The sequence below is a fragment of the Oryctolagus cuniculus genome, chromosome 19 (assembly GCF_051225735.1).
Source record: "Oryctolagus cuniculus isolate XC-2025 breed Fujian yellow rabbit chromosome 19, ASM5122573v1, whole genome shotgun sequence".
Classification (NCBI taxonomy): domain Eukaryota; kingdom Metazoa; phylum Chordata; class Mammalia; order Lagomorpha; family Leporidae; genus Oryctolagus; species Oryctolagus cuniculus.
In genome coordinates, this window is record NC_142885.1 from 32,876,638 (window position 1) to 32,892,204 (window position 15,567).

Sequence of the window (15,567 nt, forward strand, 5' to 3'; positions counted from 1 at the left end):
GACCCCCTCAGCCAAGGCTTCGACCAGCGTTCTTCATAGAAATGGTCCAGGCAGCTGTAGACACTTCACTGACCTTGCTGAGGATGGCCCACAGAAGTGCAAGTCCTGGGACGCGGGGTGGTTTCTTCCCACTTGAAAAGCTGGAAATGCGGCCAGGGGTATGGCGGCCCATGGTCTGCAGGAGGCCGGGGTCAGCAGGATCGTCGGGCCACACAGAGCCTGGCTCTGAGTCCCACAGCTTCGTCGAGGATGAGGCCCCGCCATGAAAAAACTCCCCCAGCAGAGAACGGGAACAAACATTCCTGGGGAGAAACCAGGTTTAGCAGGGGCCAGCCAGGCCAGGGCAGGTGGGGCAGGGATACAGAGGCTACAGGGGTTGGGGCACAGTGTCAGCTTCTGTGGCTTCTGTCTCCCTCTAACTGTGCCCCTTCCCCCACTGTGGTTGTGGAAGCTCCCCAGGAGGGCCTGGCCTCGCTGACAGATGCACCAGGGACCCCCAGCAGCCCAGATCCTGGAAGGCAGCTTCCCACACCACAACACAGTCCCAGTTGCTGACTCTGGAGGTTTCAATGGGTGGGTGTGGGTGGCAGAACCTGCTGTCCCTCTTGGCACTGGGTCCGTGTATATGAGCCCCTCACCCAAAGTCACTGAGGGGCAGAGACCTGGGTGGGACCCCTTGGGGTGGGGAGGGAGAAATGGTTCCAAGAGGGTGGGGGGGTATGGCCTGGCAGCTGGAGGTACTCTAGTGGCCGGGCACAGTGACTCTTGGGCAGGTGCCTGTCCATGGGCAGTTTGCTCCACTGCCCACTGCTCCAATTGTTCTAGGCCCTTCCCTTGGCACTGGGCCAGTGTGGAGCCGAGGCCAGCATTGATGTTCAATCTGCCTAGACTCTATAATTTGAAGATTTCATTTTCTAAGAATTTTTTCTTTATTTATTTAAGAAGGAGGGAGCAAGAGCGCACGCTCCTCCTAGGTGTCTGAAGTTGCTGGAGCCCCAGGATGAAGCTGGAAACCAGAGTGGAGCCTGGATGGAAACCCCAGGTCTCATCCTGGTGCTCTCACTGCTGGGCCCAAAGATTGCCCAAGCAGTTTACACACACTGCATCATGGGTCTAATTAAATGCATCATGGGTCTACTCATGTGTATGAAAATAGGGAAGTGGAGTGTAGAATACCTTGGCAACTGAAACATCATACTGTCCTTAGCTAAGATCTTAGATAACATAAAAGATTTGGGCAAGGTTCATCTGCCAGTGTCCTTGTCTCACTGTGGTATGTTCAATTTGTCATCGTTTTCTGGTGACTGTCAATTGAGGGTAAAGCCCACAGCACTGACCTCTTACCCAGCCTGAGGAAGACCTGCGAGCAGAAAAGGGGCAGCTCTGTTGTGACTGATTTGAAGGAATGCTGTACAGTTACTCATCCCTGCTCTGGGGTTAGTTTAAAACTAGGTTCCATTGGTCATGAGCCCTGTAAGAGCCCGTCTACACCTGCCACCCCGTGATGGGCTGGGAAGTGGACCAATGTGGAGAGAGTGGCCAGTGCACAAGAGCGAGTGTGCTCCACACGTGGCTCACAGTCCCACTGAGGGCAATGACCTCACCTGCACAGAATGTTGGCACAGGCCAGACTTCTGTGATGTCATCCTCCGTGGCAGTTATTAGGCCTTGCTGCCAGCACAGTGGCACAGGGACAGGCGCCGAGGGCAGGGACAGAGCAGGGAGAGCAGGTCTGTGGGGAGAGGGCCTGGGGAGCAAGGGAGTGGTGGACATGGGTGAGGCAAGGGAGAAGGCAGGATGGGGGTATGGGCACGGGCAGGGTAATGGAGGATGGGGACAAACAGAGTGGTTCAGGGGTGGGCCAGGGTGGGCCGAGGGAGGGCGAGGGAGGGAGAGGGTGGGCCGAGGGAGGGCGAGGGTGGGTGAGGGTGGGCCGAGGGAGGGTGAGGGTGGGCGAGGGAGGGCGAGGGTGGGCGAGGGAGGGCCGAGGGTGGGCGAGGGTGGGCCGAGGGAGGGCCGAGGGTGGGCCGAGGGAGGGCGAGGGTGGGCCGAGGGTGGGCCGAGGGAGGGCGAGGGTGGGCGAGGGTGGGCCGAGGGAGGGCGAGGGTGGGCCGAGGGAGGGCGAGGGAGGGCGAGGGTGGGCGAGGTTGGGCCGAGGGAGGGCGAGGGTGGGCGAGGGTGGGCGAGGGTGGGCCGAGGGTGGGCCGAGGGAGGGCGAGGGTGGGCCGAGGGTGGGTCGAGGGAGGGCGAGGGTGGGCTGAGGGTGGGCCGAGGGAGGGCGAGGGTGGGCCAAGGGTGGGCCGAGGGTGGGCCGAGGGAGGCTGAGCATGGGCTTCTTGTGGAATTGGGAGGGAGAAGGGGAACACGGGGTGATGGTGGTGGCAGGCATGGAATGGGGCACTGGATCCAGGACAATGGGGACAGCAGTGGAAGAGGAGACTGGGGGGGCAATGGGGGGCTCTCTGTAGCATTCATGCTGCACCATGGGTACATGGAGAGAGTGTTGGGTATTTCTCAACCCAACCTGGCCTTCCCTCCCTTGTGAAATGGCAAGGGTTTGAATCCCTGGAACCAGATCCAACTCATTGCCTGTGTTTATAAATAAAGGTTCCACATTGATCTGAAAACTACCATGTGGTGTGTAATTTTTCCACAAAGATTTATGCATTGGAAACAGAAATGAGCAAAAGAGGTGGTGACAGAGAGGTCTTCCTTCCTCTGGTTCACTTCCCACAGGACCACAACAGTCAGGTAGGGGCCAGGATGGAGCCTGGAGCAGGGAACTCCTACTACTCTCCTAAATGGGTGGTAGGGCCAAAGTACTTGGGCCTGGATCTGCTGTATTCCTAGGCACACAAGCAGAAGACTGGATGGGAAGTGGAGCAGCTGAGACTTGAAATAGTGCTCCAACGTGGGAGCTTAGCTGAGCAGAAGCTCCAAAAAGGTTGGCTCCCTTGTGAAGTGTCAGGTCAGTGAGTGTAAGAGTTTGCACACCCTAGGGATGAAAGGTGGTGTTCCATCTGCTAGTTCACGTGCACACCACGCTGGGCACTACTGCCTCAGACAGTGTTGGGACCCCCACAGGCATACATAAAATCTTTGGCACCTCCCCTTGCCAGCTGAGGGAGGCCTGGTTTTGAGTGGAGAGCTTCACTGAAGAGGGCCGACTCACCTCGTGGGACTAGAGATGGGAGGGGAGGTCCTGAGCCCAGCAGGATCCTAGGCTGTGTCCGGTGCTGAAGGAGGCTCATGTCTGGCTTTCCCCAGCAATGTGTCCGACAGCTATGAAACACGACAAAACCAACAACTTTTAAGGCCTCTGGGAATCCACCAAAAAAACCCCAAACCAACCAACCACAAAACAGACAGCACTGATTGATGGAGAATTGCTGACTGCCCAGGAAAGAAGAGTGGGAGAAGGTGGTGTGCTGGCCTGGAGCTGTGTCCCTTTCCTCCCCACCCTGAGCTTGTGGTGCTACCAGGGTGGGTAAAGGTGTCTGTCAAAACCAGCAGTTTGGTTTGTTGGACATGGTGCTGAGGGGAGAGCAAGGAACCCATGCTCAAGTCCTCACCAGTAAAAAGAGCAAACTTCACAGGACAGAATGCAGGAAAGCGGCAGTCCTGCTGGCCAAAGGTTAGAGGCCCTTTGGGACAGGGGAAGACCAGTGTGCCAAACAATTTTTTTATTTTTTTTTATGATTAGGTATTTATTTGAAAGCCCAAGATACAGAGACTGTGACATAGAGAGATCTTCCATCCAACTGGTTTACTCCCCAGGTGGTTGCATCAACCACTATGGGACCAGGCCAAAGCCGGGAGTCAGGAGTCAGGAGTCGAGACTTCCTGGTCTCCCGTGAGGGTGGCAGGGCCCCAAGCACTTGTTCCATCTGCCACTGCTTTCCCCAGGATATTCGGGAGAATCCTGATCAGAAGTGGAACAGCCTGGATACAAACCAGTGCCCATATGGGATGCTGGCATTACAAAAGGTGACTGAACCTACTATGCTACAACACTGGCCCCCAATTTTTTTATTGATTGGAAAGGCAGGGACACACAAAAGAGAAAGGGCCAGATGGGGAGAACGTCCATCCTTGTTTAGCCCTCCAAGTATACACAACATCCATGGCTGGGCCAGGCAGAAGCCAGGACCCAGGCATTCAACCTGGGTCCATGTGAGTGGCAAGGACCCAACAACTTGAGCCACTACCTGTTGTCTCCCAGGGTGGGTATTACAGGAAACTGGAACTGCAAGGAGAGCTGGGACTTGAACTCAGGCCCTCTGTTATGGGATGGGAGCATCCCAACAGGTGGTGTCATCACTGTGCCACACACCCTCCCCCAAAGAGAAGTTTTCCAGGAGAATCCTGGATGCCATGGTTGGGCTAGACTGAACTCAGCAACCAGGAGCTTCATTCACATCTCCCACGTGGGAAAGCAGAGAAGATGGCCCATGTCTTTGGGCCTCTGAATCCAAGTGGGATACCTGGGGGAAGCTTTCTGAGCCATGGCGTGCAGAAGATCTGCTCCACCCATCCATGGAGAAAGAGCCATGTTACCAGAACCAGCTCTCTGTGGCTGCTCCACCTTGGGTTTTGAGCCCCTGAGCCTCTGATATGTTGAGTGCCTGGGAGTACCTCACAGTTTTACCTGGGCACACAGCCCCCATCAATCCTCCCAGCCAGACTCAAGGTCAGTGGGGAACAGGGACTTTGCTCTCTGGCAATATCCCTGGATCCCACACGTGCACCAAGAGTCACTCGCCACAGCCCCTCCTTGTTTCACAATGGCACCTTCTCCCCACCATCCTCCAGCTGAACTGCCAGCTGCTGGGCACATGCCCGAGACCTGCTCAGCTGCTTCTTACATCCATAATTCCACCTGCCCTCTCTCAGCCACCTGTTTGTGGGGAAACGGGGAGAGGGAAATGTGCCCCTTTGTCCCACTGGGTAAGTGGGTGCCCTGTCGCACTCAGGACTCCAGGCTGCATTCACAGACAGCGCAGTCGACCAGGCTCTCCCTCCAGCTAGATCACCAGTGTCACAGTTTTCTGCACTCTGATTTCACTCACTCTCCAAAGCTGATGCAGCTCCTGGGGTCATGTGCTGTGTCTGTGCTTGCTGCTTTGCGTCCACGTGGGCCTTCCACCATGATCCACGGTGTCCTTCTTCCTTCCTCAGCACTTCCTGTAGTTTGCTCTCCAAGTCTCCCCTAAGAATCTACTTCATCCACTTTTTTTTTGCTGTTTTCCCCTAGCCTAAAGCAGTACACCCCTTCCCCATTCTGCTCTTTTGGAATCTCCAAGATGCTTTACTTTAAAATGGCTTGCCTCATGAATGGGCATAGCAACACAGCAGAACACAGTTTATTGTTTAGAGGTCTGGCATAAGCAAATTCAGTTCAGAATACTAATGTTATATTTCGTGGCATTTATTCTCACTAGTTAATTTTCAGAAGTCTTACTAACAGTAAGGAATTCCTTTGGGAAATTTAGCAGTTTCCTTGCTGAAAACCACTGGGTTACATTGTTCTGGGAGTGGAACATTGTGCCTTCCTTAGAACATTAGTCAAGGCCTTGATAGTCACTCTTTGGCAAACAACTCTGCTGCTGAAAATACAAAGGGAGAGACAGGAGTGACATTTGCATTTTGATTTAGATAGTACTTTGTTCTCAACTATTTTTGGTCTCCTTTCCTCTTCAGAATGCACTTGTACACGCACACACACACACACACACATTCCTCTGATGTAAAGTATTCTGTACAGAGAATCGAGCCAATTAACTGAGACATGAGCAATGTAGAGAGTAGAGTGTAAGGAGAGAAAAATTCACTGCTCTACAATTATATCAAACACGATGAAGATTCACTGCCGGTCTGATGTCTGTTTTAGGGGATCATATGATAACAGCTTTTCCCCTTCTGGTTTTTCATTTAGCTGTGCTTTCAGATTTTTTTTTCATGTTTTTGGTAATCTTCCTTTAAATATCTGTACAAGAGTTAACATTGCAATGTGGCATTGCTACCAGTACTCTGCTATGTGATACTTATTTTAACACCTTTGATAGTCTGAGAAAATTTGATGGGTTAGTTTTTTCTGGAGCAATTCCTTTACTTCACTTATTTTAACCCACTGCTTTTGGTAATGCTGTTTATGAGGAGTTGCCTTCACTTCTTGCTCCTGGAATCACGACTATCATGAATATTCTGCTTTCTGACTCCTGGCAGCTCAGGTGAGATGACTCAGCCTTTTGAAAGCCTTACTCAGCAGTTGCACTCCCTAGAATATTTTCTGACTTCTTTCAAAATATTTTAACCAAAAAAGATTTTGAAGGCAAAATGAGAAAAGGTTGAAATTAAGTTATATACATATATTGCATATCTTATCTTTGTTTTTCAAATTTATTTCTGTAGTGGAATATAAGCACTCTAAGGGCTAAGCCATGCATATACTACAATAAACATTTATGGAATGTGGTATTTATTTTCAAAAGCCTCAACAAAAAGCAGCAGTAAAGCTGAAATATCATATGTTTGAGAATAATATAATAATACCAATATCCAAAATGTTAGAATGATGCAATTATTTGTTTCTGACTACAGATTTCCTGATATGATCACGGTATATAGTTTAGCATTAGACCAAGATTTATTGCCTCATAAAAACAACATTAAAATAATTTATTTTGTGTGAATTAGAATTCTAAGACATAAAAAATGAGAATTAAACCTTGATTCAAGAAATTTTTGAAAAGTCCATTGAAGGATCATAGGCAGCATACAAAAGAACCCCTGAAGAAGATAGTGAACCACAACCAGGAGCAAGACACAAATAGAGTCCTCTGTGTGGCTGAGATTCTAAACTACAACTTGTCCCCAGATCTTGATCTTTCTGATTTGCTTACCGAAGGCTCCCACTGTCACTGATGCAGGCTTTTGGTGTCACTATCATACCAGTGCAGGCACTGCTGCCTGTGAAAGCTCAGTGACCTTACAACTGCTGAAGTCACTGCCAGAAATGACAACTTAGCAGCTTCTTTCCAGCTGAGGGTGTGGGGAGCAACCCAGACTAGACTGTTACTGGAATTAAGACTTATTCTATGCATCTGCTCTCCCACAATATGGCGCTGGGAGAGAAGAAAACAGCTTCTGCACAGCTGCCTCCAGTTCAGCCAATAACTGTAGGACTTGCTCCTGATTGGAGGAGAGCAGCATACTCGGCGTGTGGGCAGCCGAGTTGGGATTGGCAGAGGAGGACTATAAAGGAGGAGAGAGACGGCATACACCGGGGAACATCTAAGGGGAACATCTGTGCAGCCCCCGAGAGAGCCGGCCGGCGGAGTGCTGCTCCCCTGCGGAAGTGGGGAATGTGGCCAGGGGGAACTGCCATTCCACGGAGGTGGAAGGGACAGTAGCCAACCCGGGAAGAACCAGCAGCAAACCCGGGGAGGGCCGAGCAGACGAAAGAACAGCGCAGGGTCCTGTGTCGTTCCTCCACGAAGACGAGGAGCGACATAATGGTGCCGTGACTCGGATATGAAGCCTAGGCAGGGTTTTGTGTCGTTCCTCCATGAAGAGGGGGAGCGGCATAATGGTGCCGTGACTTGGATAGGAAACCTAGGAGGGAAGAAACGGGAAGAAGTGGAAAATATCGGAGAGAGAGACTAGCAAACAGCCTAGGGAAAAGCCGGACGAAAAAGGTGCCGGAAGAAGCTATTGAAAGCCTAGGCATAGACTCAGATACGGACTACAGGGGGAAGCTGGGAGAAATCTCTAAGGTCGAAAGCAAAAGTGAAAGCTAGAACAAACAGACTTGGATACGGACTGTGGGGAGAGGCCAGGAGAAATGAGGGAGGAGTATTGTTGGAGGAAAGCTTGGGGAAACATACCGGGTAGAGAAAAATGTTAGGGAAATTGAAGCCGCGGGGGGCAGGCCGAGGCAGAGACGAAAGCCACTTTGGGATTCTCCAGTTAGCCCGGGAATGGGGGGGCGAAAAGTTGAAACCAGAAGCGGAAACGTAAGCCAGATTGGGATCCGTCTGATTAGCCCGGGGAGCAAAGGACGGGAAGCCAAATCGTGGGGCGGAGACGTGAGCTGGGTTGAATTCGCCAGGCTAGCCCGGGGAACTTGGATTGAATGCTAGTGGCGGAGACGTGAGCTACGCTGTGTGACTCGTGGAGGCTGCCGCGTGCAGAGAGAGCGTGCGCGGCTCAAGTAGATAGGGAACGCGGGGCTAGTGAGAGACCGCGGAGTGTGCGCGCGAAGCCGAGCCACGCAGAGCCACGAAGCCGCGCAGATGAGAGAGGCGCGGGCTGAAGCGGCTCAGCCGGGAAGCCGCCGAGAAGCAGCCTCGGGGCGGGCGCCGGGGAGCCGCGGGGATAAGAGAAACAGAAGTTTAGAAGTAAAATGAGAGAAATAGGAATGCTGGTAGATAGAAGTAAAATAGGAGAAATAGGAATGCCCGGAGATAGAGAAACAGAAAAATAAGGCCTCCCCACAATACTGCAATGAGAAGGCTTGGATTCGGTCTGCCTGATTAGTGAGGCGATGAGCACCTGCGGGCGGCTAGCAGCTTATGCGCCGCAGGTCACCGAAGACAGGCACGAATTAACATCAATAAGGCCTCCCCACAACACAGCAATGAGAGAGCTTGGATTCGGTCTGCCTGATTAGTAAGGCGGTAAGCACCAGCAGGCGGCTGAGTATGAGCTGTAGGTCACTGAAGATAGGCACGAACCAACACTAATAAGTCTCCCCCACAATATGGCAATGAGAAAGCTTGGATTCGGTCTGCCTGATTAAGGCGGTAAGCACCAGCATGCGGCTCGACCAGAGTATGAGCCGCAGGTCACCGAAGACAGGCACGCATCAGCGCCTAAAAACCTCCTCACAACATGGCGAAGAGAGGACCCGGATTCGGTTTGCCTGATTGATAGGACTTGTAAGAACCTGTGGCAACTCTAGCAAGTAGAGCAGAGTGTGTGCCGCGGGACACCGAAGACAGGCGCGTATCAACGCCAAAAAATAAAAAGAAAGGGGGATCTGTGGGGAGCAACCCGGACTAGACTGTTACTGGAATTAAGACTTATTCTATGCATCTGCTCTCCCACAATATGGCGCTGGGAGAGAAGAAAACAGCTTCTGCACAGCTGCCTCCAGTTCAGCCAATAAACTGTAGGACTTGCTCCTGATTGGAGGAGAGCAGCGTACTCGGCGTGTGGGCAGCCGAGTTGGGATTGGCAGAGGAGGACTATAAAGGAGGAGAGAGACGGCATACACCGGGGAACATCTAAGGGGAACATCTGTGCAGCCCCCGAGAGAGCCGGCTGGCGGAGTGCCGCTCCCCTGCGGAAGTGGGGAATGTGGCCAGGGGGAACTGCCATTCCACGGAGGTGGAAGGGACAGTAGCCAACCCGGGAAGAACCAGCAGCAAACCCGGGGAGGGCCGAGCAGACGAAAGAACAGCGCAGGGTCCTGTGTCGTTCCTCCACGAAGACGAGGAGCGACATAATGGTGCCGTGACTCAGATATGAAGCCTAGGCAGGGTTTTGTGTCGTTCCTCCACGAAGAGGGGGAGCGACAGAGGGCAGCTGTCTGTGTTTGGCTACATGGACAGCATATGTCTACCCTAGGGGTAATACACACCAGGAAATCATGTATTTGGCATATTTTACTTCTTCTTGGCAACAATTCCAAAACTGGGAAACAACGTTGCACCCAATATAAAAGATGTTACACCCTCTGCACATTCACCCAGCATTCTGTAATATCATTTGTAAAAGTCTTTATTTTTTTGAAAGGCAGACAAAGAGTGAAGGGGGGGGGGTCCCCTATCCACTGGTTCACTCCCCAGATGGCTGCAATGGCAGGAGCTGCGCTGATCTGAAGCCAAGAACCAGGAGATTCCTCCAGGTCTCCCATGCTGGGGCAGAGGCTCAAGCACTTTGGCCATCTTCTGCTGCCTTCCCAGGCCATAGCAGAGGGCTGGATCAGAAGTGGAGCAGCCAGGACTCAAACCTGTGCCCATATGGGATGCTGGTACTCCAGGTGGCAGCTATACCTGTACATCACAGCGCCTGCCCCCAATATCTTCTGAACTCCAGTTGGCCCCATAATATATTCTTGACCAGTAAGGTGCACCTGGAAAATGAGCTGAACATGGTCCATATACTTAAGTGCTACCACTCACATTATAAACTTGGATGGAGTTCCAGGCTCCTGACTCCATCAGGGATTACAGCCATTCTGTTAGTGAACCAGAGAAAGATCTCTTTCCCCACTATGTCTCTTTGTCTCCCCCTCTTTCTCTGTCACTCTGCCTTTTAAATAATAATAATAAAATGGCCAACAAACACTTGAAAAAATACTTAGGATCACTAATCATTAGGGAAATGAAAATCAAAACCACAATGAGGTTTCATGTCACTCCACATAGAATGGCACTCACACAGAAATCAACAAATAACAGAGGCTGGCGAGCATGCGATGAAAAAGGTACTCTGGTCCACTGTTGGTGGGAATGTAAACAGGGGCGGCCACTGTGGAAGACAGTATGGAGATACCTCTATAGACCTACCCTATGATCCAGCCACCCCACTGCTGCAAATTGTCTTCAAACAGTACTTTATACGTTTTGTGTCTGTGTGGGTGCTTTGTGTCTGTATGGGTGCAAACTGTTGAAAACTTTACTTAGTATAGACTTGGTATTTTATATAAAAATAATTAAAAATGAATCCTAATGAAGAATGGGATGGGAGGAGTATGAGGTGGGACGGGAGTTGGGGTGGGAGGGTGGCTCTGGGGGGGAAGAACCACTATATTCCTAAAGCTGTACCTATGAAATTTGTATTAATTAAATAAAAGCTAAAAAATTAAGAGTGGGAATGGAATAGGAAGAAGGGTTAGAGCATGGGTGGGAGGGAGGATAGGGTAGCAAGTATCACTGTGTTCCTAAATCTGTAATATGAAATACATGAAACTTGTATAACTTAAATAAAATTAAAAAATAAGTGATTCCAAGATCTGCAAAAAGAAAAATTAAACAAATACAAGAAAGCAGAACACATTATAATCTTAGTGTCCCATTAACAGACAGTGTCAACTACCAGTCTTCTGAGTGAGCCCAAACACCAATAGTCTCAACTGACATCATCATAACCCCCTGAAGGGTCACAGACAGGAACTGATCAACGGAGTCCAGAAAGCTCACTAAATCCACTGAGACATGAGAGTGCAAAACAAACTATTCCTGGAGACAACATTATGGCATTTCAGGTAAAGCGACCACCTGCAGGGCTGGCATCCCATACAAGTATCAGTTCAAGTCCCAGCTGCTCCCTGCTAATGTGCCTGGGAGAGCAGCAGATGAGCCAAGTCCTTGGGACCTTGCTACCTATGGTAAAGATCAGGATGCAGTTACAGGCTCCTGGTTTCAGAGTGGCCCAGCTCGAGCTCTTGTGACCATTTGGGGTATAAACCAGAGGGTATAAAATGTCTCTCTGGGGTCCAGTGCTGTGGGGTAGTGGGTAAAGCCACCACCTGCAGTGCAAGTGCCCATGGTGCCAGTTTGTACCCTGGCTACCCCACTTCCAATCCGGCTTTCTGCTGTGGCCTGGGAAAGCAGTAGAAAAATGGCCCAGGTACTTCTACCCCTGCACCCGTGTGTAAGAACCAGAAGAACATCTTGGCTCCTGGCTTCAGATATGCCCAGTTCTGACCATTGAGGCCATTTGAGGAGTGAACCAGCAGCCAGAAGACCTTTCTCCACCCCTCCCCTCTCCCTCTCTGATTCTCTGTAACTGTCAAATAAATCAAGAAGAAAGAAAAGTGGCCCTGATGAGGGATGCAAACATTTCTTAAAAAAATAAAGAAAATGTCTATCTTTCCCTCTCTCTGTAGCTTTGCCTTTCAAATAAATAACCCTTTTAAAAGAATATTATTCAGGACGGTGCTGTGGCACAGCAGGTTAAGGCCCTACCCTGAAGTGCCAGCATCCCATATGGGCGCCAGTTCTAGCTCCACTTCCAATCCAGCTCTCTGCTATGGTCTGGGAAAGCAGAAGATGGCCCAAGTCTTTGAGCCCCTTGCACCCACATGGGAGACCCAGAAGAGGCTCCTAGCTCCTGATTTTGCATCAGCCCAGCTCTGGCTGTTGTAGCCATTTGGGGAGTGAACCAACGGATGGAAGGCCTCTCTCTCTCTGTCTCTACCTCTCTCATCCAAATAAATAAAGATAAATCTGTAAGAAAATAATATATTATTAAGTCATCACATTTTGAAATAATGTTACATTAGATATAAGAAAAGAAAGTAATTTTGCAAATGCAGAAGTAGTGTGCCTATCTCCACAGAAAGAAGGTAGAGGAGGAGGAGGAGGAGAAGAAAAAGGAACCAAAATAAAAGATACAGGGTAACTACAGATTTAGGAATCAGAGGTAGACATCTGGCCTAGAGGTTAAATTGTTGGTTGGGTTGCCCATGTCCCATACCTGAGTACTTGGTCTCAACTTCCATCTTTGCCCTAGATTCCAGTTTCCTGCCAACACAGAACCTAGGAAGCAGTGGTAATGACTCAAATAATTTGGTCCTTGACATGCACTTTGGACAAAGAATAAACAGAAACAATTCTGCAAATTATAACTGGCCCTGTTTCCGTCAAACCACCAAAAGCAGACAAGATAGTAACTGAAAAATAGTACCATTTCTTGAGTGATAGGGACTCTGCTAGATGCCTCCTGTAAGAGTCTTTATTTTTCTTTACTGTTAATAAATCATTGATCACAATTTTAAGATATGCCACTTCTTGTTATAAGGTTAAAAAAAAAAACACAAGCTCAGAGAGGATAAGTAATTTTCCCATCATTACACAGCTTAGGGCTGCCACAGACCGATTGTGGAGGTAAGTCTTTCTAAACCCAAAGGCAAATTTTAACTGGCAACACTTGGCAGTTTTTTTTCCTGTTATTCAATAGCCTGAAGCTGGCTCGGCAGAAGCTGCGTGCTTATTTCAAAGGGAAAGATACAACATCAATCAGTTCAAAGCTGAGTGTTTAGAATCACCAGGTGATTTTGAGAAGACAATACTAACTCCTGGTGAGGTGTATTTCCACCTGTGTGTCTAGATTCATGAGCAACGCTAGAGCTGGAGCTCTCTACACCAAATTACTACCATTGTAATACAATTGACTCCTATCAATATATGCCTTCAGAACCATTCTGAAGACTTACAAACTACCCATTTGTCCATAGGGTATGTCTAACCACTCAAAGATAAAGGATAGCAGTTATTGGTGGAATAAATGTAGCAATGGGTAAAATTGCTCAAAAATCCCTATTTATTTATAAAAAACAGAAGTAGTGTATGATCGTGGGGTCACCCACTGAGATTCTTACTAAACTAAGTTGGCTTTGTAATGAATACTTGCCTTGGCATCACTGCTAGCCAGTTGTAACAGGCAGCTGTAACAATGAATATATTCTGTGAAAGGATGATTGCAGATTGTGGGCTCAATGTGCAATGTCTACCAAGGCAAAAATTTTCTCTCCTTGTTGATTCGAAATTATGTAGTGCTGCTCTCAGTCAGTTCATCTCAAGGATATTATTACCTCTATTCTACCACCTTGTATGGCACTCACAATGAAACCAATTCTATTGGAAGGCCCCTGGAGGCAGAGCTGTTTTTTCAACTTGGTGAAATGCATTCAGGTCCTCCTAGTTCTGTAAGACCAATGAAATCAAGTAGTTCTTTTTCCTATTTGGCATGGACAACCATCACAACAGGAGGGGCCTCCGTTGCTGAATGCTGAGGTATCTTGCACTGAATTAAACTTCATTCCATCTATGTGCAGTATTACGTAAAATTTCACTTTCTGAGCAGACCCCCAGTGATTTCTTTTTAAGTCAGGCGCTACCCAGGCAGTACAACTGTTTACTTGTCTATCCCCATACTACAGGGGGCACTCAAGTACTGTGCAGGAGAATCTTTAGACCTTTCTGGTCCTCAATTTTTGGGAGGATGAGCGGCATCCATGACAGACAACAGCATTCATTACCATCTTCCTGTTATGTGACAAGAGCCTATGCATTTTTACTACTGGTATTCTCACCCACAGATAACCCAGGCTAAACTAGAGAAAGGGACACTAAGATATTTTTGACAGGACTGCTCTGTGATACCCCTATCTCCCCATAGCCCCATTAACTGGCACCATGTGTGACCCTCAGTTTGCTCAGGAAATACCTGAGATGGGCCTGATTCATTTAGAATTCAGGTGTTTTCAATAGGCAGTGAGGGACAGGTTACAGAACTGGATTGGAAAAGCAGATAAACAACACAGAGGTCATTTCTTTTCTTTCTAAGCATAAAAACCATGATGGAATGACCTTCAACCCCAGATTCTGCTACATGGACCTCACTATCAACTTTGGAGTTACTTTACTTCTACTTACATAAATTATAATTTGATGATAAAATACTGAATTATAAAATTTTCATAAGATGGCTGATATACACTTATTTTTTTATATTGAGAGAGAATCTTGAGGGCTGGATTCTACTTAACTTATAAAGGAGAGAACAAATCCTATTTCATCAGTATGAAAAAGATGTCCTTTGATTTTTTTATATTATCTTCATACTTCCCTGGCTGGCCAGGACATAATAGTTACAATTAACATTAGTTTCCTGGGCAATCTTGGCAGCATAAATTTCTGTGTGTCAACAGAGAGTCAAAGTGATGGCAATACCCTGAGAAACTGACTCCTGCCCTAAGGCCCTGTCAAGTGTACAGTGCTCTCAGCACAGAGGCAGAAAACCCACTTCATTAAGGAGGACCCTGCACCATCCAAGGAAGGACAGTGAAATAGAATGTCACAGGGGCTGGCGCCTTGGCTGACTTGGTTAATCCTCTGCCTGCGGTGCCGGCATCCCATATGGGTGTGACGTTCTAGTCCCGGTTGCTCCTCTTCCAGTCCAGCTCTCTGCTGTGGCCTGGGAAAACAGTGGAGGATGTCTCAAGTGCTTGGGCCCCTGCACCCACATGGGAGACCAGCAGGAAACACGTGGCTCCTGGCTTTGGACCAGAATAGCTCGGGCCGTGGCAGCCATTTGTGAGGTGAACCAACGAAAGGAAGACCTTTCTCTCTCTCTCTCCCTCCTCTCACTGTCTAACTCTGTCAAATAAAAAAAATACAATGGCACAGAGGTTTCCTCTCCTCATCTTACTATCATGACCGCCAACATGCTTGTCTTACCCTGCCAGGCTCCAGTGTATCAGAAACATCACATTGTTAGCAAAACAACCTGTGATCTACCATTCATGGGCTTGAGTTTCTGCAGCAACACATTGATAGCTGAATCCCAAATACTTGTCACAGCTAAAAAGTACTGTGTGTAAAGTCTTTCTCAACTCAAAGCCCGGAAGAATATCCTTAGTACCAACACTTCAGAGGAAGGGTCCCATTACCCTGATATACCTGACTTTAGGGAAGAACTATTTAACGTAAGAACAGACATACCCATCCCTTCCTCAAGTTCCACCTGCTCTCTCTAAGTCAACTCTCCTTAGAG

At 48.9% G+C, this 15,567-nt stretch overlaps 1 protein-coding gene across 5 annotated transcripts in view; it reads right to left on the reverse strand.

The window, feature by feature from the left end:
* Positions 1–15,567, reverse strand: part of LOC127489780 (uncharacterized) — a 133,177-nt gene that overhangs the window by 21,683 nt on the left and 95,927 nt on the right. For 3 of the 5 annotated variants that reach the window (XR_016226135.1, XR_016226136.1, XM_089321533.1), the window contains 3 exons: positions 5,070–5,606; positions 3,173–3,282; positions 74–302 (listed from right to left, as the gene is read on the reverse strand). Coding sequence is in view for 3 of the 5 variants with exons in the window: in XM_089321533.1 (XP_089177659.1) it covers positions 74–302; positions 3,173–3,282; positions 5,070–5,149 (419 nt within the window). In the remaining 2 variants the exon portion in view is untranslated. The remainder of the gene's footprint in view (positions 1–73; positions 303–3,172; positions 3,283–5,069; positions 5,607–15,567) is intronic. The other 2 variants (XM_089321534.1, XM_089321535.1) reach the window with 1 other exon arrangement.